We start from the raw sequence: 24,679 nt of genomic DNA on the forward strand, positions 1-24,679 counted from the left end.
TTATTTCAAATTTTACTTTTTTTTAAAAAAATATAAAAAAAATGACTTTTTATTAGAAATTAGGAAAAATGAAAAGGAAAGCTTCTTAGACTGCCAAGTAGAAGAGATTGTCTCAATTTTAAATGAGAGGCCAAGTTTAAGAGTTTGGAAGCTTTAGAAACTACACTACATTTATATATAGATATAGTATAGATTTAAGACTATATTGAGATAGTTCTCACTGTCTTGCTATGATTTTTCATTTTGTTAAGCATGACTTGTCAAATTAAATATGATCTATATGTAACATTACCTTCTTTTTTGGGGGGTTAAAATTTCATGTTGATTTCATTGTCCTATATATGCGTATAGTTATATGTATTATATCAAAGATGTAACCTGGTATGGCCCTCTAGGCACATGGCTGGCCCTGGGCTAAGGCTGGTGAGGCCTGTGCCTAGGGCCCAAAAAAAGGTCCCAAATTTAATCTTGTACTATATTAAAAACTTAAAATGGTCAAATTCTGTTTAATTAATTTAGGCTATTTTAAAGGAGGCCTCAAAAAATCTATTTGGCCCAATTGATAAAAGGTCCAATTAAAAAATATTTATAAGTTTTAGTTGTTAGTCCAATTAAAAAAATAAAATATAAAATATATGTATATGTATCAATCGTTGGCCTAATTTTGTGTGGCCTATTTTTTTTCCCCTCTGTTTTTTCGTATTTTTTTTTAAAAATATTTTACACATTTTTTATTTATTTATTTTGTAGATACAACTAATTTAGATACGCTTACAAACTATAATATTTATATTTTTTTTTAAAAAAAACGTTACCAAATAAAAAAATATATGAATTGCAAACTCAAACAATTATTTTTGAAAACTCTAAACCAAACAAAGTGATTTTTATTTTTATTTTTTATAAATATCTAAAACGGCCCCGAAAAATTATTTCGCCTTAGTCCCCGGAAACTCAGGGCCAACCGTGTCTATGCAATGGTTGAGATGTGACTGAATCACAAATTATATAATTTGATGGAACCTATCTGATAGAACCTGCTACAACTTTCAGGTCATACATAATTAACAATTTATATTTGAGGTTAGAAAAATGAACTTGTTTCTTTTCAAAATTCAAATTGAAAAAAATTGACTTATTTAACTTGGATTGAGCAATGCTCTAAATGGTTCATCCCACTACTCAATCCAAGCTTAATTTGCTAGTTGGTTCGTTAGTTGGCAAATAGATAGATTTGGGCAAATCAAAACAGGTTATGCAATAAAATAACTTACACCAAACTCGCCTATTTAATGAACAATTTTAAACAAATTAAATTAAATTTGATACAGATTAAATCAATCAGCCCAACCCCATCCACTTTGTTGAACTATTTTTTTTAATTGAGATTGTTGGAGGGGGTGATTGGGATGATTGTTGTGGATGGTGTGGAGGAGGTGATGATGGAGTGGCGTCAATAGAGGTGGTGGTCTAGTAGGTACCCATTTAAATGTTCAACTCATTTAAACTCATTTATATACTTGAACGAATTTAGACTGATTTTTAATTGATGTATGGGTTCACAGCTTCAGAATGAATTTGTTATCTCTAGTTTTAGGTGAGATTTCGGATGAAAAATCAGTCTCTTGAGCTTAACACCTTTTTCACATTTACAATTCATTAGAGGTCCTGCAAAGATAAATCTTGCTTAAAATTACAAGCCCCCTCCCCCCCCCCCCAAAAAAAAAAAAATAAAAAATAAAAAATAAAAATAAAAACAAAAACAAAAATAAAAAACTCTAAGCTATCAATCCCATAACATGATTAATAGTTCAGTCTCTCTTTTCTATTCTTTTTCTGAATCATCACAAAATGTATATAGGTTGAAATACCAAATTAACTTAAAAAAAAGAGGCATACATGAAACATCAATAAGTTTATAAAAAAACTAAAAAAGAGAGAGTTTACACAATGTTGTTCATTACATCAATAAGCAGATTTATACAAAAGGGCTTAATCAAAACTGCAGTGGCATTATTTCTCAACTTCTACGACCCTACTCTCCCCAGTTCTGTTTTTCACCCATATTACTACTCTAGGCTTTAAAACCACAGTTACATCATGAATATTTGAATGGCTGCAGAACATTGGGATAGTCTGTAAAAAAATATCGCGCGCCTGCGAGCACACACACACACACACACAGATGATCGGAACTTCATTTCTCATGAATAAGAGGGGGCTGTAAACTGGATACCACATGTTGGGTTTGACATATTCCACCGTCACCTCCTGCATCCAAAATCCAAAATGAGAAAAGCCATAGATAATTAACAACAGTGGCGGCTCTAGGAATCAATGATTAAGTTCTACAAATTCTATAAGGAAATTTTTTCACTCTTATTGTAACGCCCTCAAAAATAATAGATAGAACCCATCTCATTAGACAAGCATTTATATATATAAGATCCACATTCTTCAATTCATCAGAGTATTTCTTTACAAAAGTATTACATGTTACAGCTTTCCAAGTTAACACTTGGTTACAAAAAAAGAGTACTAACTCAATTACACATTAAGCCCTTGGCTTGGATTTACATGTAATACATCAAAAGGAATTAAGACAACAAAAGTCTGTCCGCCTCTAGCCTCCCAAGCTATGTCCTTGGAGGTGGCATGCTACCTGTACCTGAAAATTATGTTCCCATATAGGGTGAGCCACAGCCCAGTAGAAATACACTAAACCAAATATGAACAGTGACTAAAAGATTAGCAGTTGATAGATGGCCAACATTGATACTTTCACTCATAACACTTTACAGTTTCATGACATACAAGTCCATGTCACAGTCCATTTTCCAATTCTTTTCAATTCTCAATTTGTAACTATGGCTCAGAACCTGGCCAAACAACTTATATAAGACAGTAACTCATATTAAACACTTTCCGATTTCATAATAGATAAGCATACTAGCTATATCACACACACCAACAGATAAGCATACAAGCTATATCATCACTTCCATAGATATGCATAAGAGCACTATCACACTTCCAAGGACAAGCATATGAGCTGTGTCAACACATTACTAGATAAGCATATGAGCTCTATCTATGGAGTCCATCCCCTATCTTCTCCCAACAACATCCGGTTTAGAGGTCCACCCCCTATCTTCCCCTAAACCGTGGAGTACATCCCCTATCTCCTCCAACACGACACAATGCATATAAACAATAATTATACACATCATCACACAATACATAAATTTAATGTATTCTTTCAACCGTCATACTCAATGACACATTCCAGTGATTAGTTTCAGTTTGCCTAATCATCATGTATTGTCTACAACAATCAAGACTATCCTCCACCGATAGCCCAAAGCAGTTATTTCTATACAGAAAATAAATGTAACAATGGATATATAATCAACATTTCAACTAGGTGAGCGATATATAATCTAACCACACCCTTTAATCCCATACCTTTCCAAATCAATTCCTAATTTCTCATAATTAATTATACGAATTAATTGACTAATGTAATTAGGGCATTTTCCATAATTAACATTACAACCCTTAGGTTCCATTTTCATTAATGTTTCAACATTAATTTCACTTTTCCATGCCAAACATGCATTTAGGTTTTATATAAATAAAACCCCCAACTTTTGTAAAATTACACAAAGGCCCAAACTCTCTCAAAATTACCTAACAACCCCCAACATATCGAAATGCAAAAATTTAAAGACAAAGCTCATAAAGAGGAGTAGGATATCCCTACCTCGAAGTTAGGGCTCGGATGGAGAAGAGACCAAAACCAAAGTGCTCCAAAGACCAAGATTTTTGGATCAAAACGACACCCTCGACGATCAACACAACTTTTACAAAGGCCGAAGAGAAGGAGGACACTCTAACTAGATCAAACCCTAGAGAGAAGGGACTTTCTATAGAGAGGGGCTCTCAAAAATGGGTTTTAGAAAAAGTAGGAGAGAGAAAGAAAAGCAAAAAGTGATTTAAAATCACCCAGCGGATAACTCATATACGCATGACCCGCTCGAGCGTATAATAGAGCGCTCGAGCGTAAAGAACAAATATCTGGTCCCGCTCGAGCGCATATATGACCGCTCGAGCACATATATGACCGCTCGAGCGCCAAGAAACAAAAGCAAAACACATCCGCTCGAGCGTGAAAAGCCAGTCCGCTCGAGCGTAGATTTTCATCTTCCAGAACTTTACAAGAAAAGGACTACCCGCTCGAGCGCCAACAATACCGCTCGGGCGCGACCCGCTTGAGCGTAGAAAACACACCTGCAGAAGTTTTGCAGGGCCACGAAATACTGGAAGTGTGTAAACCCAGCTCGAGCGCAAGAAGACCCGCTCGAGCGGAACGCCTAAAAACTGGGCAACAAGGAATTGAAACCAAGGCCTAACCAACCTGTAACAACCTTGCCCAAAACATCCTAAAACTCACACAAATGGACTTAAAGGACGACAACCAGATAGATACAACTACCAACTCCACGGAACCGAGTCCGAAATACAACAGAACAGTAAAGGGACAACCGGGATCGCTATACTTATCAATATTATATATAACATTTGTTTTCTATAAATTTAAGTGCATTCATACTAATCTTTTTGTAAAAAAAAAAAAAAAATGTCTCCTCGCAATGAATTTCCTTACTTTGGTTGGAGAAATTTCAAGGGTGTTTGGTGATTAGTGGGGTTGACTCACTGAATTCGTTTTTGAACTTAGAGAAATCTAGTCATCTTTGGGACTTGAACAAATATAGAGATGACCTAGAAAACTTTTAAAGGTCTGATACTCTATGCTAAGTGCAATAAGGTCTTCTTCTTCTTTTTTTTCTTTTCTTTTTTTTTTTCTTTTTTTTTTTTTTTTTTTATAAGTTAATAGGGTCAATATTATCCATATATGATATATATATATAATTTTTTTCAATGATTTTTCAAATTTTAGTGGTGTCAATTGACTCATACCAATGTATGTGGTGCGACCTATGGGTGTAACAAACAAATGTATTTTATTTTTATTTTTTTATTGGCACTGGAGTGTCTGGATCAAAGTTCGATTAATCTCCAGGAGTGCACAAGCGCTCAGCAAGGAGTTTCCCGCAAGTGCACTAAGCTCCAAGGAATTGTTAGCACCTAAGAGATTTCGGTGATGTTACACGTACCAATTGGTATACTAATTAGTGTACCAACATAATTATGACATTGCCATTTAAAAATTACGACCCCACCCATTATACAAATTACAATGATCTAAAGCCTCAAATTATGAAATATTATCAGTTAGTATACTAATTAGTATACCAATTGGTGCATATAGCATTATTCAAGAGGTTTCGATTCTTAAATCTTGGAGAGAGCACACTCTCAAAATCCAAGGCCTTGCCACCAAGCCAACCCTCTGGGGTTTGCAACAAACAAATGTATTGGTGCAACCAACAAAGTAATCGCTGCTAATAGACAATATAAATATTTAAAATATTTTTTTACGCAAATTTTCAAAATTGGCAGATGGGGTCAATTAACCCCATACTCTATAGCCTAGCGCCATCCCTGATTAACAATGAGAATAACTGAATAACTAACTTACTTAGTTGAGTTGAGATTAGTATTTTTGAATTGGTTCATTTAAAGGTTAAATATGAGGTTGCTTTCATTGTCAAATATTAAAGCTTCTTTTTCTCGTCCAGATGTGCTTGTGCGTGTCATGTCATGGCTATTTTTATAAAAAAGAGATGCATTTTTCTTGTAAGAAAGTTGAGAACTATCCATACTTTTGACATCTGCCTGAGCTCTCTAGGTCCCACATCGCAGCGCCCTTCTGCTAGTTCTTTGGCAACTGCTGCTCAAACAATAGCAGCTCTAACCTCTGCTGTTATATCTCAACTACTGCAATTATAAGTAGGTCATAGACAAATTAGTAGAGGTTACTTTACCTTTAGGTCATGTTTGATTCACAAGATTAATAGTGAAGTATTAATAATCCTATTAAATTAGTGTGGTATTCACTATCCAATTGGATTAATATCCATTGGATTAATAAGCCCACCCCTACCCCATTACTAATAATCCTATAAATTTATTAGATTAATTATCCATTGGATTAATAATCCTAAACCAAAATGTTAAAACAAACATAGGATAATTGGACCTATGGATTAATAATCCCAATCCCATACTCTAATCCACCCAATCAAACATGCTCTTAGGCCATGTTTGTTTGGGCGGACTAGATTAGATTGGATTAGCATTCCCATGACTAATAATCCTAGGACTACGAATCCCTTTGGATTGTGTATTCTATCCTATGTTTAGATTGAGTTAGGATTATAAGGAGGGACTAATAGTTCAAACTTTGGCTTAGTCCTCCAATTTATATCTCACCCCCTATGTGGGATTGAATAGTCCATCATATGTAGGATACCATATCTGGATGGATTGTTAGTCCGTAGTTCAATTGTTTAACCAAACATCGGATTAATAATTTTATTAGACTATTAGTCCAATCCCAAGCTCATGTCCACCCAAACAAACATGGCCTTTAGGTAATAGGTCGAACCTTACCCACTAGAAGAAAATACAAGTATATGAGCTAGCTATGAAGCACCGACACGTCAAAAAAGGTGTAATAGCCTTGTTACATATGTACGGGACAGGGACATGGACATGGACGTGGTGGGGACACATATGGGATACGCCACATGATGTGTTCATTTTTATAATAATTTTTTCAGGAGACACAACAGGGACAACCAAGGTCTTAATTTAATTTTTTAAAGCTAATTTTGGGGGTTATATTATAATGCTTGGAAGCTGGAAACATGAGAGTTGAATTTTAAAATATAGATAAAGAACTCATACCAAACTATTGACAACGCAATACAGATCTAACCACAAGTGCGAAATTGAGAAACTGGCTTCTAATGATCTTTGGAGCCTAACGCAAAAATATATCTAGTCTTTACATTTTGTTTTTTGTTTTTTTATATATATATGTTAAACTAGTGTCGGTTTTCATTCATTTTAGTTGTTTGTGAATGTAATATTTACACACATAGAAAACAAAAATATATAAAACAATTATATTTTTTGTCGTATCCTTGCCATGTGACCGTGTTTGTGTTCTGATTTTTTTGAAATTGTCATGTCCCGTGTCCTTTTCTGTATCTGTATCAGTATCCATGCTTCCTAGTGAGCTAGTGTCCAATTGATTTCCAAATATGTATGAAAAGGTGATCAGTGCTTCCTAGTGAGCGAGTTTCCAACTGACTTACAAATATATATGAAAATTTTAATGTTCCAATGGCACTATGAACAACAATACCTTCTTGTAGGAGGATACAAAAATACCACTTTGAATTTCTTCTTCTGTAATAAATGAAGCAAGGCTACAGAGAAAAATTATATTAGCAAAAGTTAGCTGATATTGGGTTTAATACCATGCAAACATTTTTCCTCCTCTATCAAAAATTGAACCAATAACTACATAATTTAACCAACAATAAATAAGCAAGTATAAACCAATAATTACAAAATACAAGTCTGGCAGGAGATGGATGCACCTCTAGCCCCAACACTCTTTTTATAGCACTCAAAAGGACTCTTTTAGACCCGACACACCAAACCTATTGATATGGCAACACACATGATGACAGTAACAAGAGCCACCTCATTGCATGAGGGCATAGTTAACAGTCCAATAAGAATGGATGAGCACGACACTAATCCATAAAAGGCTATGTTAGAACAAAGAACGAAGTGGTCAAATTGTGTAATATATACCATTCAGAAACTGCTTGCAACATTCCATCTAAAATCAAAATAGCACCTGAGAGAAGAGCTTCCCATTCCAATCCTGAATCAAGTCAAAAAGGTTTACGATAGTAGTCATAAAAAACTAAGCACATTATATCAGTGACGTGAACATTTGCACTAACCCAGGAAACAGATACATGTTATTTGCTTGATTTACATGACCCACTTTTCCATTCCCTGACAACCAGTATATGATTGGCAAAGGTCAGAGTAATTGGACAACACATTGAGGAAGACAGGTATATAGAAACTATAGAATTGTTGGTTGCATTGGCTACATAATGAGAGAGCAGAGTGAGACCAATTAATTTATTGATACTGTGCAAAAAGACTCCACAACAATTAGCACCAATATAAAGAAATCATACCAAGGCCAACATTTTTGAGAAAAATTTTTAAAAAAAAAAAATTTGGAGAGGGAGTTTGGAAAATTTTTTGATTTGTTTGGCTATATATTTTGAAAATAATTTTGGAGTTTGGGAGTTTGGGATGATTTGATATTTTGTTGTAGTTGAATAGATGTGTGTGAGAGAAAAAATGATTGAGAATGAGAGAGGAGAGAGAAAAGTGATAGACTGATGTATAGGAGAGAGAGAGTGTGATTTTGAAAAAAAAAATTCAAAAAATTTGAACCAAACAAAATTTTAAAAAAATTTCTCAAAAATTGTATCTTGAGATACAAACCAAACAAGCCCTATATTTTCTCCACCATGATTGAAAGCATCAATAGCAGTGCATTCAGCTGTTCCAGTTAACATGGAAAGACAATGTTCAATAGAAAAATAGTGCATCCACAAATAAAAAACAGATAATTTAGAAGGCTTGAAAGACGAACCATTCACCATCAGATTTGACATCGCAAAAATGGCAGGTTTAGGGGAATCTGACTCTCGCATGGCCTTAAGCACCTGATTTATCAAAGAAGACATACGCTTTACCAATCTCAAAAAGAAACCATTGTTGTGCTTAGTGCCTTGCAGCTAGACACTAAGTGGAGAATGGTTTTTCAAACATAGCCAGCCATAGTTACTTATCAAGTAGTAGGTATTTCAGAATGAGATCTACCTATACAGGAATGGTAATTTAATTATAAAAAAAGCCAAAATTGTGCATGAAAGGATTGGTAAATTGAGGAAAAAACACCCACAAAAGTAGAGTAAACAAAGTGTCGTTAAACACAAGAAGATAATTAAAAAAGAACGAGGATTGATGCAGTAACAAAGAATGTAATTACCATGGATTTAACTGAGGTATTGTTCTATAGAGAGCATTTTGGGAAAATATTCATGTAGTCAATTCCAAGAGGTTGAAATTAGGTCTTTGTTGAGTTGAGCCAAGTGGATTTAACTAATAGTGATGACAGCAAATGACATCTTGATAAGGTATGCTCCTTTATCCTAATAATAAATAATTGTAAGTTTTTAGTAAGAATTGGATTATTTAGCGGAAGTTGGGAAAAAGTAAAATGATAATAGGGTTAATGAAGACCATCTCTACAAGGTATTGCCTACATCTAGGAAACAAGAACAAACAAACTTGCAAAGCAAAGGAGTTCCCACCGGGGGGGGGGGTGTATTTGATGTATTTTCCCCAACTAACAACCAACCAAATAAATAGTACAGAACAACATGCCTTTCCAAATAAAACTAAGCCAACTTCACTGATTCATTATGCTCATTTGAAAGTAATAAAGGACAAAGCAAACTTGCCCACCTGCTCATTGAAGACACCACCAACTCCACACAAACCAAGAAGTATATGAGGCTTGACTTTTTTAACCTAAACAAAATCCATTCCCTGCAATTAGTTTTTCTAAATTATGAAAGCATACACAAGGTTCTGAAAGATAACAACAAACATCCTTGAGCCAATTGCACGTACCCAAGAAGCAAGCTAAACAACCGAAGGTTTCTTTTCCACACAATATCAATCTATATCAGCCTTGCATCAACATAGGCTGCCAAAAAACACTCCAGTAAAATTTACCACTTTAACGAGATTTGCTCCCTCCCTAAGTCCCAAACCCTCGATCTCCCAAGGGACTTTAGCAAATGGTGCAGCTGCTGGATCAACACCCTTCTGTTCTGTTGTAATGAGACCCTGCATGTAAACCGATACTTATCAAAAAAAGATGAACCAAAAGTCAAATAGATGATTCCCTGAAAATGTAAATATAACGATAAAGTTCGAATTGCCATATTATGAGTTTTCCTTCTCATTCCAATGCAGGTTCATTCCCACAATTCATTCAGTTACATGTAGATAAGTAATTGATTATCATTACTTTGAAGAAAAGGTGAAATTCAGTTGATAACACTAAAAAAAAAATAATAATTAAAATCTCCTTTACAAATATGTTCAAAATATATGTTCTACACATTTTATTACAAGATAAATACCCAGTAGCACATAATAAAGGCTAATATGGTAAATGACATTCAGAACAAAAAAGTTAGAGAGCAAGTAATATCTGTAGAACCACACATCTTTATCAAGTAGGAAAGACAGAGGATTTGCTCCAGCTCCTGCCATTCTTGAAACAGCCTTGTCCAGCCATGTTAAAAACACCAAGCCCTGCACTGAATGTAACGCCCTCAAAATAATACCAATAAACCCATCAGGTAAGACATGCATTTACATTTAAACTAACTGCATTCCTTTCATTCATTAGAATTCCAAGACATAAGTATTACATGTTAACCTCATAACAAAATGCCCTACGGGCTTACAGCTTTCCAAGTTAACACTTGGTTACAACAAAGAGTTCTAACTCGTTTACACATTAAGCCCTTGGCTTGAAATTACATGTAATACATTAACAGTAAAACGACAAAACTATGTCCGCCACTAGCCTCCCAGCTATGTCCTTGGAGGTGGCATGCTTCCTGTACCTGAAAATGATATTCCCATATAGGGTGAGCCACAGCCCAGTAGAAATACACTAAACCAACCATGGACAATGACCAAAACATTAGCAATTGATAGTTGGTCAACACTGATTCAATCACATAAATTACATATTTATGTCAACGACTTACAAGTCCCAATTACTTTTCATTTTCCCTTTTTCAACAGATAAGCCTGCTAGCTCTATCATCATTTCCACAGATATGTATAAAAACTATATCTCACATTCAGATAAGCATAAAAGCTATATCCACATTCTCAACAGATATGTATATCAACAATATCCACAGATAAGCATACAAGCTGTATCCACACTCTACAACAGATATGTATATCAACAATATCCACAGATAAGCATACAAGCTGTATCCACACTTCACTTCACAAAGATAAGCATATGAGCTCTATCTTCACTTCTCTAGACAAGCATATGAGCTCTGTCTACGGAGTACATCCCCTATCTCCTCCAAATACCTATCCGGTTTAGAGGTCCATCCCCTATCTTCCCTTAAACCGCGGAGTACATCCCCTATCTCCTCCTCTACACATAACGTATATAAACACATTGGTTCTATATACAATCACACAATACAAACAATTAATGTATTCTAGCAACTGTCAAGTTCCATAACACATTCCATTGATTAGTTTCAGTTTGCCTAATCAACATACATTGTCTACAACAATCACGACTATCCTCCACCGATAGCCCAAAGCAGTTATTTCTAAACAGAAAATAAATGCACAAATGGATATTCAATCAACATTTCATTTCCTCATTTCTCACCATTAATTATCCCAATTAATTAAACAATGTAATTAGGCCATTTTCCATAATTACCATTTCAACCCTTAGGTCCCATTTTCTTCAATGATTCAGCAATCATTCCATTTTTTTCATGCTAAACATGCATCTAGGTTTATTATGAATAAAACCCCAACTTTTGTAAAATTACACAAAAGCCCCAAACTTTCACAAAATTACCAAACCAAGCCCAACATCTCAAAATACCAAAATTTAAAGACAAAACCCATAGAGAGGAGTAGATAATCCCTACCTTGAAGTTTAAGCCAAAAAGGAGATGAAGACTCCAAGATCAACTTGCTCCAAATCCAAACTTTTTCAGATTAAATCGAAGCTCTCAACGCCCTCTATCTTTTTAACAAAGGCCCTAGGCTAGATTAACACCCTAGGGAGATCAAACCTTAGAGAGAGTGCAAGTTTAGAGAGAGAGGGTGTCGGATTTAGGGTTTAATCAAAGAAAGGGACTGAAAAAGTGATGTTTTAGACGCTGCTGTCCGCTGATATAAAACACCCTCGCTCGAGCGAAGGCTTGGTCGCTCGAGCGACCAGACACAGAAAACTCTCGCTCGAGCCAAGAAGTTCTCGATTGAGCGAAGAAAAACCCAGACCGCTCGAGCCACGAAAAGCTCGCTCGAGCCAGAAACTACAACTCTCAGGTCCAGAACCGGGGCAACACTACTCCTCGCTCGAGCGACAAACTCCTCGCTCGAGCGAAGGACCAAAAATCTGGGCAGCAACACTAGGCTCCCAAACACAACCAACCTGTAACAAACCTGCCCAACACATCCCATACTCAATATACAACGTAAAAAGGATGCAAACAAGATAATAAACAACATCCAACATCCACGGACACATGTCCGGATCACTGTACAACAAGGGTAAACCCGGGATCGCTATAACCTCCCCCCCTTAAAGAATTTCGCCCTCGAAATTAAGCACAAGTTTTCAAAAACAGGTTTTCCTCCATTTGAAACAATGTTACAATTTAACATTCAACAATTCGACCCATTACCGGTCATCCCATCCCTTTAACAAGAGACATATCACAATATGTAAACAACATATGTATTATCAACATGCATCAACATTATGCACTAACTTTCCAATGTCAACAATATACTTAACACCTATAATGTTACATTCAACTTCCATATGAGGCAAGTTCCAAAACATACTTCCAATAACTAAAACATTTTCAATGTTTCACAACTTAAGACATATATAAAAGCTCTTAAGTTCAACAAAGTGTAAAATTTAAATACAAGATTACATATCAACAAACAAGTCCGGATATTTCTCTCGGACTTCCAACTCACGTTCCCAAGTGGCTTCCTCCACTCCGTGATGTTTCCACAAGACTTTCACCAAAGGAATGGTCTTGCCACGCAGGACCTGATCCCGCCTATCCAAGACCCGAACCGGTCTCTCCTCATACGAGGCATCCTCATCTACCTCTAAATCAGTCCAATCCAGCACATGTGATGGATCTGGCTCATACTTCCGAAGCATACTCACATGAAACACGTCATGTACTCCGGACAACTGCGGCGGTAAGGCTAACCGATAAGCAACCTCACCTATCCTCTCAAGGATCTCAAAAGGACCAATAAACCGAGGGGATAACTTCCCACTCTTCCCAAACCTCATCAGACCTCGCCTAGGTGATATCTTCAGAAAGACATGATCACCTACCTCAAACGCCAAAGGCCTCCTCCTACGGTCGGCATAACTCTTTTGTCGACTCTGGGCTGTAACAAGCCTCCTACGGATAAGCTCAATTTTCTCCGTCGTCTCCCTAACCAACTCCGGACCCAACAAAGGTGCATCACCCACCTCGGCCCAACAAACTGGAGACCTACACGGTCGGCCATACAAGGCCTCAAACGGTGCCATACCGATGCTAGACTGAAAACTGTTGTTGTAGGCAAACTCTACCAATGGCAAGTGCCTCTCCCACGTCCCACTGAAATCCAGGACACAACCCCGAAGCATATCCTCGAGGATCTGAATAGTACGCTCGGACTGCCCGTCAGTCTGAGGATGATAAGCCGTACTAAAGGTCAACTTAGTGCCCAAGGCACTCTGCAAACTCTGCCACAACCTAGCAGTAAAACGAGGATCTCTATCTGAGACAATCGTCACTGGGACCCCGTGCAATCTCACTACGTCCCGAATATACAAATCGGCAAGATGATTTACCGAATCTCTCACGCGCATAGGAATAAAGTGCGCCGACTTAGTCAACCGGTCTACAACCACCCAAATAGCATCACTACCCCGCTGAGTCCTCGGAAGACCTACAACGAAGTCCATAGTGACATGCTCCCACTTCCACTCGGCAATAGGCAAGGGTTGCAACAAACCCGCTGGCCTCTGATGCTCGGCCTTCACTTGCTGGCAAGTAAGGCACTTCGATACGAAAACAGCCACATCTCTCTTCATACCCCGCCACCAAAACTGGCGACCCAAATCCTGATACATCTTAGTACCTCCCGGATGCACCGCAAGGCGCGAATGGTGAAACTCTCGGAGTACTTCCTCTCGGCAAGACTCCGGTACAAACAAACGGTTTCGGTATCTCACACTCAGGTCGGGATACACCGTCAAACCCTTCTCAACTTTCCCACTGGAGATCTTCTCTCGGAGGGATTCTACCTCAAGGTCACCTCTCTGTGCCTCTAACACTCTAATCATAAGTGTAGGCTGCGCAACAACAGAAAACAAGGCCGCAGCCTCAACAGATTCGCCCAGTAGCAAATCAAACTCGCCAAGTGCTCCCAACATCTCCCATTCCCGGATGGCTATACAAGCTACATCACTAATGGTTTTCCTACTAAGGGCATCGGCCACAACATTGGCCTTTCCCGGATGATAATGCAACTCAAAATCATAATCCTCGATGAATTCCATCCACCTCCTCTGCCTCAGATTCAAGTCTCTCTGTGTAAACAGATACCTCAAACTCTTATGATCCGAGAATACCTCGAACCTCTCACCATAAAGGTAGTGCCTCCAGATTTTCAAGGCAAAGATCACAGCTGCTAACTCTAGGTCGTGTGTGGGGTAATTCTTCTCGTGTAATTTCAACTGACGTGAGCCATAAGCTACCACTTTCCCCTCTTGCATCAACACACAACCCAAACCCTCTCGTGAGGCATCACAATAAACCGCATAACCCAACCCTCTCTCCGGAATAATCAACACCGGAGCGGTGGTCAATCTAACTTTCAGCTCTTGAAACGACTTTTCACAAGTCTCACTCCACACAAACTTGACTCCCTTCCGAGTCAGCCTAGTCAACGGTGACGCTAACCTGGAGAAATCTTTCACAAACCGACGGTAATACCCAGCTAATCCCAGAAAACTGCGGATCTCAAATACACTCTTAGGCTGTGCCCAATCTTGCACTGCCTCAACCTTGGATGTATCAACAGACACCCCTTCCCCGGATACCACGTGGCCTAAGAATTTGACTTCCCCCAGCCAGAACTCACACTTCCCAAACTTGGCATACAGCCTATGGGCTCTAAGTAACTCAAGCACCACTCTCAAGTGTGCCTCATGCTCCTCCTCAGAAGGCGAATAGATAAGAATGTCGTCCACGAAGACGACCACAAAGCGGTCTAAGAACTCCCAGAAAATCCGGTTCATCAAGTCCATAAAGACTGCCGGTGCATTGGTAAGCCCAAATGGCATCACCAAAAACTCATAATGGCCATACCGCGTACGGAATGCCGTCTTAGGAACATCTTCCTCCCTGACCCTCAACTGATGGTAACCCGATCTCAAGTCTATCTTAGAGAAACAACGGGAACCCTTCAACTGGTCAAACAAATCATCTATACGGGGCATAGGGTACTTATTCTTAACCGTAGCCCGATTCAACTTCCGGTAGTCTATACACAATCTCAAGGCACCATCTTTCTTTTTAACAAAGAGGGCCGGTGCTCCCCACGGTGAAACACTAGGGCGAACAAAACCCTTATCGAGCAATTCCTGGAGCTGAACTTTCAACTCAACCAACTCTGCTGGAGCAAAACGGTAAGGTGCCATAGAAATCGGTGCCGTACCAGGCACTAAATCAATAGAGAACTCTATCTCTCGGTGAGGTGGCAAACTAACAAGATCTTCGGGAAAGACATCCGAATACTCACAAACCACCCTCGGCAATACATGCTGGGTCTCACCACTCTCACCACTCTCAAAGCTAGCAAGTAGACTACTAAGCTCACTTCGCCCTCGCGAATCATACCCCGGTGGCAAAACACTACCAACCCGGTCTCCCAAGAAATGGAACCACTCCCCGCTCAAGGTACATAACGTGACCCTCTGGCGGTAGCAATCAATAACAGCCCGGTATGACGATAACCAGTCCATACCCAAAATAACATCAAAACCCTTCATGGGCATGACAACAAACGGAAAAGGAAGCCTATAGTCGGCGACCTCTATATCACATCCTCTAACACCCTGTTTCAGAATCAACTCACCACCCAAAGGCGATACCACACAAATAGGAGATGCTAACTGTGCTAACTCCAATTCCAAAACAGATGCAAATGCAGCAGATACAAAAGAATGAGATGCACCCGTGTCTATCAACACATTAGCAACCGAGTTGCAAAACAGAAAAGTACCTCTCACCACTGATGGAGCTGGTACTAAATCCTGCGCGGTAACAGCATACACGCGCCCCGTAGGCCCCTGGTCTACCTGCTCACCTCTCGGAGCAAAAGACTGCTGCACAGACTGGGATGACGAAGCCCCCGGATTGGCTCTCGAGGCCTGCACAGACTGAGCTGGCTGAAAACCCTGCGTCTGCCTAAAACCAGACGCTCCCGAAGTGGCACTCAACTGTGGGCAAAACCTCTTCATGTGCCCAGGTTGTCCACACTGATAACAAATCAAGAGCTGCCCCCTGCCCAAACTCTGACTCGGCGGTCTAGCTGAAGAAGAAGCAGCTTTCTGACCCCCACCCTTCTGCGGGCAAACTGAAACCTTGTGACCCAGCTGGCCACACTTGTAACAAGTGAATTCCCCCTGACTGCCTCTTCCCGAGCCTGCACTCGGCACTGGGAAGGTCGATCTAGCAACACCACCCTGCGACTGCTGAGGGTTAGAACCCCTCTGCCTCCTGCCATCACTCTGACTATCCTGGCTCCTCTTGGAGCCTCTCTGACCCTCATCCTCCTCCTGCATCATAAGCTCCATATGAGCTGCAGCGTCCACTAGGTGTCTATACTCTCGAATATAAGACCCACCAATTCTCAACTTGAGGCCCCGCCTCAACTTCCGCTCAAACTCATAGCAACGACGTTTCTCAGACGCCACCAGTTCAGGTGCAAACCTAGACAGACTGGTAAAAGTAGCCTCAAACTCGGCCACTGACAAGCCCTGCTGATTAAGCTGGCTAAACTGATCCCTCAGCTTCTCCCTAGCTGCTGCTGATAAGAACCTCTCCTGAAAAGCATTCACAAACGCCTCCCAAGTACCACCAACACGAGCTTTCTCGTATTTCCACCATTGACCCGCATCTCCCTTCAGTTGAAAGGATGCCAAGGTCACTTTCAGTGCTCCGTCCTCGATGCCAAGCATCTCAAACGTCTTCGTTGTCTGTTCGAGCCATTCGTCTGCCTTAAGCGGCTCTTTAGGATCCCCGATAAACTCGTCCGGATTACACCGGAAGAACTCCCTCTTCAAGAAGGAAGGCCCTGTCTCAGCTGCCTGATTCCCAGCTCTAAGAATACCCAAAGCTCCTGCTATCTCTCTGGCCAAGGCACCCATAGCCTGCTGACCCACTGGCTCGGCCACATTGGCCTGCCCAACTCCCTCCTGCACTGCCGGAATCTCACCCTGTAACGGTACTTCCTGCCTCGCAGGTCTACCACGCCTAGCACCTCTTCCTCGTCCTGACATCCTAATAAAGGCAACACAGAACGTTAGCACATTCATAGGTGTGCCGAAACTAATCACTCACGTCCTAATGCATGGACAACAGTAATTCACTCCACATAAGCACATAAACACATAAGCACTTACGAATTTCATTTCCGGATAATGATAGTCCCAAGGCGTTACTATAGTTCCAGTTGGAAGCAGCAGTGATCAAGTGCCTTTCCAACAAGACTACTAGAAACTCAAGGGTCCAATCAACATCCTAGAAACTACATTCCATACCCACATAATCACATAAACATGTTATCACATAAGCATATAACATTACACTAAGTCTCTATCAAACGAGACGAACCCAATGTGATACTAATCACTTCCCACGTACCCAAAGTATTCAAACCCGGTACGCTCTGATACCAAGTTGTAACGCCCTCAAAATAATACCAATAAACCCATCAGGTAAGACATGCATTTACATTTAAACTAACTGCATTCCTTTCATTCATTAGAATTCCAAGACATAAGTATTACATGTTAACCTCATAACAAAATGCCCTACGGGCTTACAGCTTTCCAAGTTAACACTTGGTTACAACAAAGAGTTCTAACTCGTTTACACATTAAGCCCTTGGCTTGAAATTACATGTAATACATTAACAGTAAAACGACAAAACTATGTCCGCCACTAGCCTCCCAGCTATGTCCTTGGAGGTGGCATGCTTCCTGTACCTGAAAATGATATTCCCATATAGGGTGAGCCACAGCCCAGTAGAAATACACTAAACCAACCATGGACAATGACCAAAACATTAGCAATTGATAGTTGGTCAACACTGATTCAATCACATAAATTACATATTTATGTCAACGACTTACAAGTCCCAATTACTTTTCATTTTCCCTTTTTCAACAGATAAGCCTGCTAGCTCTATCATCATTTCCACAGATATGTATAAAAACTATATCTCACATTCAGATAAGCATAAAAGCTATATCCACATTCTCAACAGATATGTATATCAACAATATCCACAGATAAGCATACAAGCTGTATCCACACTCTACAACAGATATGTATATCAACAATATCCACAGATAAGCATACAAGCTGTATCCACACTTCACTTCACAAAGATAAGCATATGAGCTCTATCTTCACTTCTCTAGACAAGCATATGAGCTCTGTCTACGGAGTACATCCCCTATCTCCTCCAAATACCTATCCGGTTTAGAGGTCCATCCCCTATCTTCCCCTAAACCGCGGAGTACATCCCCTATCTCCTCCTCTACACATAACGTATATAAACACATTGGTTCTATATACAATCACACAATACAAACAATTAATGTATTCTAGCAACTGTCAAGTTCCATAACACATTCCATTGATTAGTTTCAGTTTGCCTAATCAACATACATTGTCTACAACAATCACGACTATCCTCCACCGATAGCCCAAAGCAGTTATTTCTAAACAGAAAATAAATGCACAAATGGATATTCAATCAACATTTCATTTCCTCATTTCTCACCATTAATTATCCCAATTAATTAAACAATGTAATTAGGCCATTTTCCATAATTACCATTTCAACCCTTAGGTCCCATTTTCTTCAATGATTCAGCAATCATTCCATTTTTTTCATGCTAAACATGCATCTAGGTTTATTATGAATAAAACCCCAACTTTTGTAAAATTACACAAAAGTCCCAAACTTTCACAAAATTACCAAACCAAGCCCAACATCTCAAAATACCAAAATTTAAAGACAAAACCCATAGAGAGGAGTAGGATATCCCTACCTTGAAGTTTAAGCCAAAAAGGAGATGAAGACTCCAAGATCAACTTGCTCCAAATCCAAACTTTTTCAGATTAAATCGAAGCTCTCAACGCCCTCTATCTTTTTAACAAAGGCCCTAGGCTAGATTAACACCCTAGGGAGATCAAACCTTAGAGAGAGTGCAAGTTTAGAGAGAGAGGGTGTCGAATTTAGGGTTTAATCAAAGAAAGGGACTGAAAAAGTGATGTTTTAGACGCTGCTGTCCGCTGATATAAAACACCCTCGCTCGAGCGAAGGCTTGGTCGCTCGAGCGACCAGACACAGAAAACTCTCGCTCGAGCCAAGAAGTTCTCGATCGAGCGAAGAAAAACCCAGACCGCTCGAGCCACGAAAAGCTCGCTCGAGCCAGAAACTACAACTCTCAGGTCCAGAACCGGGGCAACACTACTCCTCGCTCGAGCGACAAACTCCTCGCTCGAGCGAAGGACCAAAAATCTGGGCAGCAACACTAGGCTCCCAAACACAACCAACCTGTAACAAACCTGCCCAACACATCCCATACTCAATATACAACGTAAAAAGGATGCAAACAAGATAATAAACAACATCCAACATCCACGGACACATGTCCGGATCACTGTACAACAAGGGTAAACCCGGGATCGCTATACTGAAAGACAGAAAAAGAATAAGAAGACGCAACTCACAGCTGATATTACCAACCACCCTAAACCATAAAGAAGTAACACTTAAACCAGGAGTACAGCCATTACAATTGAACTTCATCAGTACCTTCCAGCTCCAACTACAACTATCTTTTGGTTCACAAAGTCAGTCAATGGTAGGTCTTGTGCCCTTACAGTTCCAAGCAGTCCTGCTAGTGCAACACTAGCAGTTCCCTATACGACATGATGACAAGTGACAAAATGCCATTATAATAGAGTCACCCTTAACAATCTTAAAGTACTTTGCCATGGAGAATAGCAGAATACAACACCAAGTATTCACCTGTATGTCATTATTGAACATGCAAAATCTTTTTTGATACTGTTGCAGTCTTTCAAAAGCCCACTTCATTTGAAAATCTTCAAACTGATAATATTAGCCAAACATCAAGTAATCAGTATGATATTGGTTACACATCAAACAAGATGTCATATTTCTGAAATAACTAAACTTGCACAATAGCCTTGGGCCATCAAGTGTGAATTGCCTCCATAAATTCATCAACAATTGATAGATACTCCTCTCCTTCCAACCAAGGTTGCCGAAGTCCCAAATCTGTCAAAGTAAAATCACGTGAAATATAAATCCTCACGAAGTTTGTCGGAAAAAATGGGTTTACAAGCAGTGATGTAGTCTACTTACTCTGCTTAAAGACTAGAAAATATGGAGAACGAAATAGAGTACATTCAGCATAAATGAATGTTAGGAATGGATAAGCATGAATGAACTTCAATGTTTAAAGTTGTTGGAAGTCCAACCTAAGGTGTAAGTATTGAAATTTAACAAGGGAAATCCTACTTCATACAAGTAAATAGTCACTATTTTCAAATCTGAGAGGTTCATGATGTCTTTCTCACAAAATGAGAAAATTATGAAAATAATTGACAAGAAACAATTGTAAACAAGAAAATATTGGACTTGAAACCTTTGTGATGATGGAATTTAAATGGAAATCAATATTACAACACATGGAGGTATAGCCTTTTTATACAACTCCATTTACTTTATTTTATTTTTTGATAAATAATATACAACTCCATTTGAATGATAATACTTTGGTTGTAATAACTAGACACTCTTGGGCTTTATATGTACACTTATGTACAGTCAGATGACCACATGATTGTTTCCATAATTCTGTGGTTTCTATTTCTAGTGCATTATCGTTTCTAGTTTGTTTAGGTAAGGTCATCCCAAAAAACAAAGATATATGTGTAGGTACATATCTAATGAGGTGATTCTTATTTACATCTCTAGTTTTGTTAGACTTTACTTCCAGTTCTGTTGGATCTAAATCTGAATTCACACCATAAAGAGTACAATTAAATAATTAAATCTTAGGAGTTTTATCCATGTTAAAGTTGATTCTAAGTATTAATTATGATTATCTTTCGAAAGCACCTCTGGAGCTTCAATTAGCACCCTCAACAAAATGAAGTGCTTAATTCTATTAGGATTCAATGTCTTCTAGTTGAATTTAAGTTAAGAGAAATGAAAAATATACAAAGTGCTACATCCACTTCTATATTAGTTTGGTTATATAATCTTTTTCAAAAAAATTTGTGAAAAATCTAGAAATCCCCTAGATATTGATTTGTGATTATGTATCAATTTTAAGCAGTAAACAACAATCCCAATCAAACAATCAAGACAAATCGACACAACGATTTTACGTGAAAAAACCACAATTGGAGCACCTCCAATTGTGATAAAAAAAACCACGGGTAACAGCCACAAAACAATCCACTAAGAAGATATAAAGGAATTACACAGGTATACTCTAATTACCTAGCGAATCCACGACCGAATTGAACCAACCCCTATGTGCCTCTTCCAACCCCGTCTTCACCTCGGAATTGTCTTGACGATGAGCCACTCCAGAATCCACAAAGCTTCAGGCTCGAATTCTTCAGAATCCACCGAAAAACAACTCTCTTTTTTGTATAGAATGAATAAACAAACCTTTGATGTATTCTTCTTAACCCATGAGTTGAATACTCAATTAAACATCAAAGAAAAACAGCAAAATATCCCCAGATATAAACCTTACTATCCAAGAAGAAGATTTGGAGGAGTAATCCTAGATTTGGAGCAACTTGCGAATTTATAGAATCTGAAATCGCGAGGTCTGCTCGAGCGTGGGAATGGACGCTCAAGCGGGGACACTATATGGCGTGTTCCGCACTAGGGTGTATGCTCGAGCGGGGAAATGGACGTTCGAGCGTGTAAACACGGATCACAGTATATTTGCAGACTCACCAAACTTCTGGAACTCAGCATTCTCCGCTCGAGCGGGGGAATGTCCGCTCGAGCGGACAAGCAACTTTGAATGCACTTTTGCATTTTGCTTCGGGGGCGAGCAGCTCAACCCCCATCATAATTAGCGAAGTGGCAATCTTGAAAGCATTAACATCACAAACTTCTCTGCAAGGCACGATTCGGGTTGGATTCGCATCTAATAAACTCATAGCCTCACGGAAATAAAAATGTGAAAACAAATACAACTGAAAGGAGTTTTCTTAAACGGGATTGCCAAGAATAAAAACCTAACAATTTGTATTGTTGCTTTCATCAGCAAGGACTTTAGTAGTTCTGCCAAAACCCATTTCACAGTCACTAAACATTCCTACATCATAATTTTTAATATAAAGTCACACAAAGACCAGACTAGAGGTACGTTGTCCTGCAAACCAAACAAGTCAAGTGTTAGTTCAACTTGTTGTAATAGAGTGAGTTAGGTAGATATTTTCGTTAGATATTTTGTAAACATGTGGAGTGTATATAACATACTGTATCTCTGAGTTTTCAATCTAATGAAAACCATTCAGTTTCAATAACTTCTTCATGTGTAACATTAAGAGAGGTAGTTATAGCATGGCTAGTCTGCATATATCCATCAGGGATGAATTGATTGATTAAAAACTCAATATCCACAAAATAACTTAGAGAGAATGATATATATACTCAAGGCAGCTCAAGTGGCAAATCAAGACAAATCCAAAATGGAGTGTACTATTAGATAATCATCAAGTTCACAAAAATAGGATTCTTCTCCATATTAGTTCTAAGAATCAACCATTGCAGACCCAAAAATGTCCATTAAACAATTCACCACCAATATCAACCTTCAATTATACATAATGTACACTGATAAACTTGTGTAATACACAAAACTGGATCAAGTAATTTATAGTTTCCAAATTACAAATACCATAATGAAAGCAAAAACCACAATAGTTAATTTTTACAAAAATCTAATAAATGACCGCTTGCATCACTAATACTAAAATTCCATAAATGCTAATAAGGTTAAACAATTGATTCCATAAATCATAAATGTATAATATTTCCCTTCACTAAAATTTTGAACAAATTTAATTCAGATATATCCTTTGAACATAAGGTTTGTTTAGTTAATTTAGTTGAAGAAAACAACACCCACTGTGTTTGTTGACAATTCCTTTTTAATGCCACAAGTTCTCCTCTTTTTTTCCCCCTTTTTTAAATATAAGTACAAATCATCTCCTAAACTGTCACATAATGCCATAATCAGCTCCTTGGACATTGGATAATAGTGATGTATAAGGTAGGTAACACGTGAACATCTACAAAAGAATTCAAAGAAAGAAGAAAATGAAAAAGAATAACTAAAATATTAGAAGGAAAAAAAGGGTAACATGATTATATATTAATCTCTATGCTTTATGAAATTAGTTCATATTTTTTAGTGTACAAGATTGACCTCATTTAAAATAAAATTTTCAAAATGTCTGAATAATAATTTCAGATTTACAAATTTCCAGTGGGGTCACTTGACCCAACTTTGTTATACAATGCTCTACCCCTAAGAATAAGGCAATACACCAACAGCTACTAAAGGAATACAAAAGGGACAAATTTCCCAAATTAAAGATAGACAGTAGGAAACTATTCCTCCAATTGTAATAAGTTAACATAGTGCACATAGAAGACACGAGGGATGTTGCATGTGCAGTTACACCCAATTTTAATAGGTACCATATGCCATTTGTTTGGAACCAAATAACATGAAAAACGTAGACAACACATGAATGAAAAACCTTTTGACATGGATTTATCTTTAATATATATGAGGAACAAATTTTTTTTTTTTGTTTCCATTGAAATGGCCGAAATGTTGCCATTTCCCAAGAGAACGAAACGAAACACTAATGGAATAATAAAATTCTAGTGTTTTCATTGAAACACATCAAAATATAGTGAAACACACCGAAACATAGTGTGATATACAGAAAGAGTAAATTGTATCTATACAAATTTAGAAATTTTCATAAACATTTATTACTGCTGCTTAAGTAAATTTTTAGACCTTATTGGAAACTTTTGTTTTATAAAATTGAGTTATTTAACAATACTTAATAATTTTTAGTTCATAGTAACATTAGTTTTTTAATTCTTTTACGTGAATGACTATATGAATCTCAATTTGTTTAATTAATCAATTATTAGGCTTTTATACATTTAGATATATTTCAATTTATATTTTCAAGCATTTCTATTGTATCTTTATTTCATAAAATATTTCCGAGATGTTTTTGTTTCTGTACTATTTGAAGCAACACACTGAAACGAAATTTTGATCTTTGTATATATATATATATATTATTTGAAATCCAAAGACCAGGAATCATCAATTTGTTGATTCTTTGAGCACACATGCGAAAAAAAAGGACAGGCTTCCACACACAAATGCAGT

General features: G+C 38.1%; 3 protein-coding genes across 12 annotated transcripts in view; all 3 read right to left on the reverse strand.

The window, feature by feature from the left end:
• Window positions 1-1,896: 1,896 nt before the first annotated feature.
• On the reverse strand, window positions 1,897-20,138 carry LOC114289238 (NAD-dependent malic enzyme 59 kDa isoform, mitochondrial-like). 7 transcript variants are annotated; one of them, XR_014353730.1, is made up of 10 exons: window positions 20,011-20,138; window positions 10,312-10,406; window positions 9,814-9,927; window positions 9,541-9,606; window positions 8,663-8,735; window positions 7,950-8,004; window positions 7,795-7,867; window positions 7,337-7,400; window positions 5,787-5,901; window positions 1,897-2,271 (listed from the first exon to the last, which is right to left on the reverse strand). XR_014353730.1 is itself a non-coding variant. In XM_082907527.1 (8 exons), exons 2-8 carry the CDS (start codon window positions 10,357-10,359, stop codon window positions 2,014-2,016), a joined length of 696 nt encoding a protein of 231 aa, XP_082763653.1. In that variant the 5' UTR covers window positions 10,360-10,406; window positions 20,011-20,137; the 3' UTR covers window positions 1,897-2,013. The 7 variants fall into 7 exon arrangements, 1 of the variants encoding a protein (XP_082763653.1); XR_014353724.1 differs by lacking the exon at window positions 7,950-8,004 and having other exon boundaries at window positions 20,011-20,134; XM_082907527.1 differs by lacking the exons at window positions 5,787-5,901; window positions 7,950-8,004 and having other exon boundaries at window positions 20,011-20,137.
• On the reverse strand, window positions 20,004-22,790 carry LOC145819274 (NAD-dependent malic enzyme 59 kDa isoform, mitochondrial-like). Its single transcript, XM_082913244.1, has 5 exons — window positions 22,766-22,790; window positions 22,496-22,570; window positions 20,432-20,499; window positions 20,227-20,310; window positions 20,004-20,117 (listed from the first exon to the last, which is right to left on the reverse strand). Exons 1-5 carry the CDS (start codon window positions 22,788-22,790, stop codon window positions 20,004-20,006), a joined length of 366 nt encoding a protein of 121 aa, XP_082769370.1.
• LOC114289139 (putative disease resistance RPP13-like protein 1) overlaps window positions 20,226-24,679 on the reverse strand; it is a 178,177-nt gene continuing 173,723 nt past the window's right edge. For 2 of the 4 annotated variants that reach the window (XR_014353350.1, XR_014353339.1), the window contains exons 5-6: window positions 20,396-20,499; window positions 20,226-20,310 (exon numbers count right to left, since the gene is read on the reverse strand). The gene's annotated coding sequence lies outside the window, so the exon portion shown is untranslated. Of the gene's footprint in view, window positions 20,500-24,679 lie in introns of all 4 variants that reach the window. The other 2 variants (XR_014353345.1, XR_014353333.1) reach the window with 1 other exon arrangement.

The sequence above is a fragment of the Camellia sinensis genome, chromosome 2 (assembly GCF_055761805.1).
Source record: "Camellia sinensis isolate YWXY chromosome 2, ASM5576180v1, whole genome shotgun sequence".
Taxonomy (NCBI): Eukaryota; Viridiplantae; Streptophyta; class Magnoliopsida; order Ericales; family Theaceae; genus Camellia; species Camellia sinensis.

What these genes read in the sequence shown, in the direction of transcription:
- LOC114289238 (XM_082907527.1), bottom strand. Translation starts at nt 10,359, where the DNA reads ATGGCAGGAGCTGGAGCAAATCCTCTGTCTTTCCTACTTGATAAAGAT. An exon ending in CTTTCCTACTTGATAAAGAT is followed by an intron (nt 9,928 to 10,311) that starts GTGTGGTTCTAC and finishes GTTTACATGCAG; the next exon opens with GGTCTCATTACAACAGAACA. An exon ending in GTGGTGTCTTCAATGAGCAG is followed by an intron (nt 8,736 to 9,540) that starts GTGGGCAAGTTT and finishes TTGATAAATCAG; the next exon opens with GTGCTTAAGGCCATGCGAGA.
- LOC145819274 (XM_082913244.1), bottom strand. Translation starts at nt 22,790, where the DNA reads ATGAAGAAGTTATTGAAACTGAATG. An exon ending in TTGTTGATGAATTTATGGAG is followed by an intron (nt 20,311 to 20,431) that starts GCAATTCACACT and finishes TAATATTATCAG; the next exon opens with TTTGAAGATTTTCAAATGAA. An exon ending in TGTTCAATAATGACATACAG is followed by an intron (nt 20,118 to 20,226) that starts GTGAATACTTGG and finishes CATGTCGTATAG; the next exon opens with GGAACTGCTAGTGTTGCACT.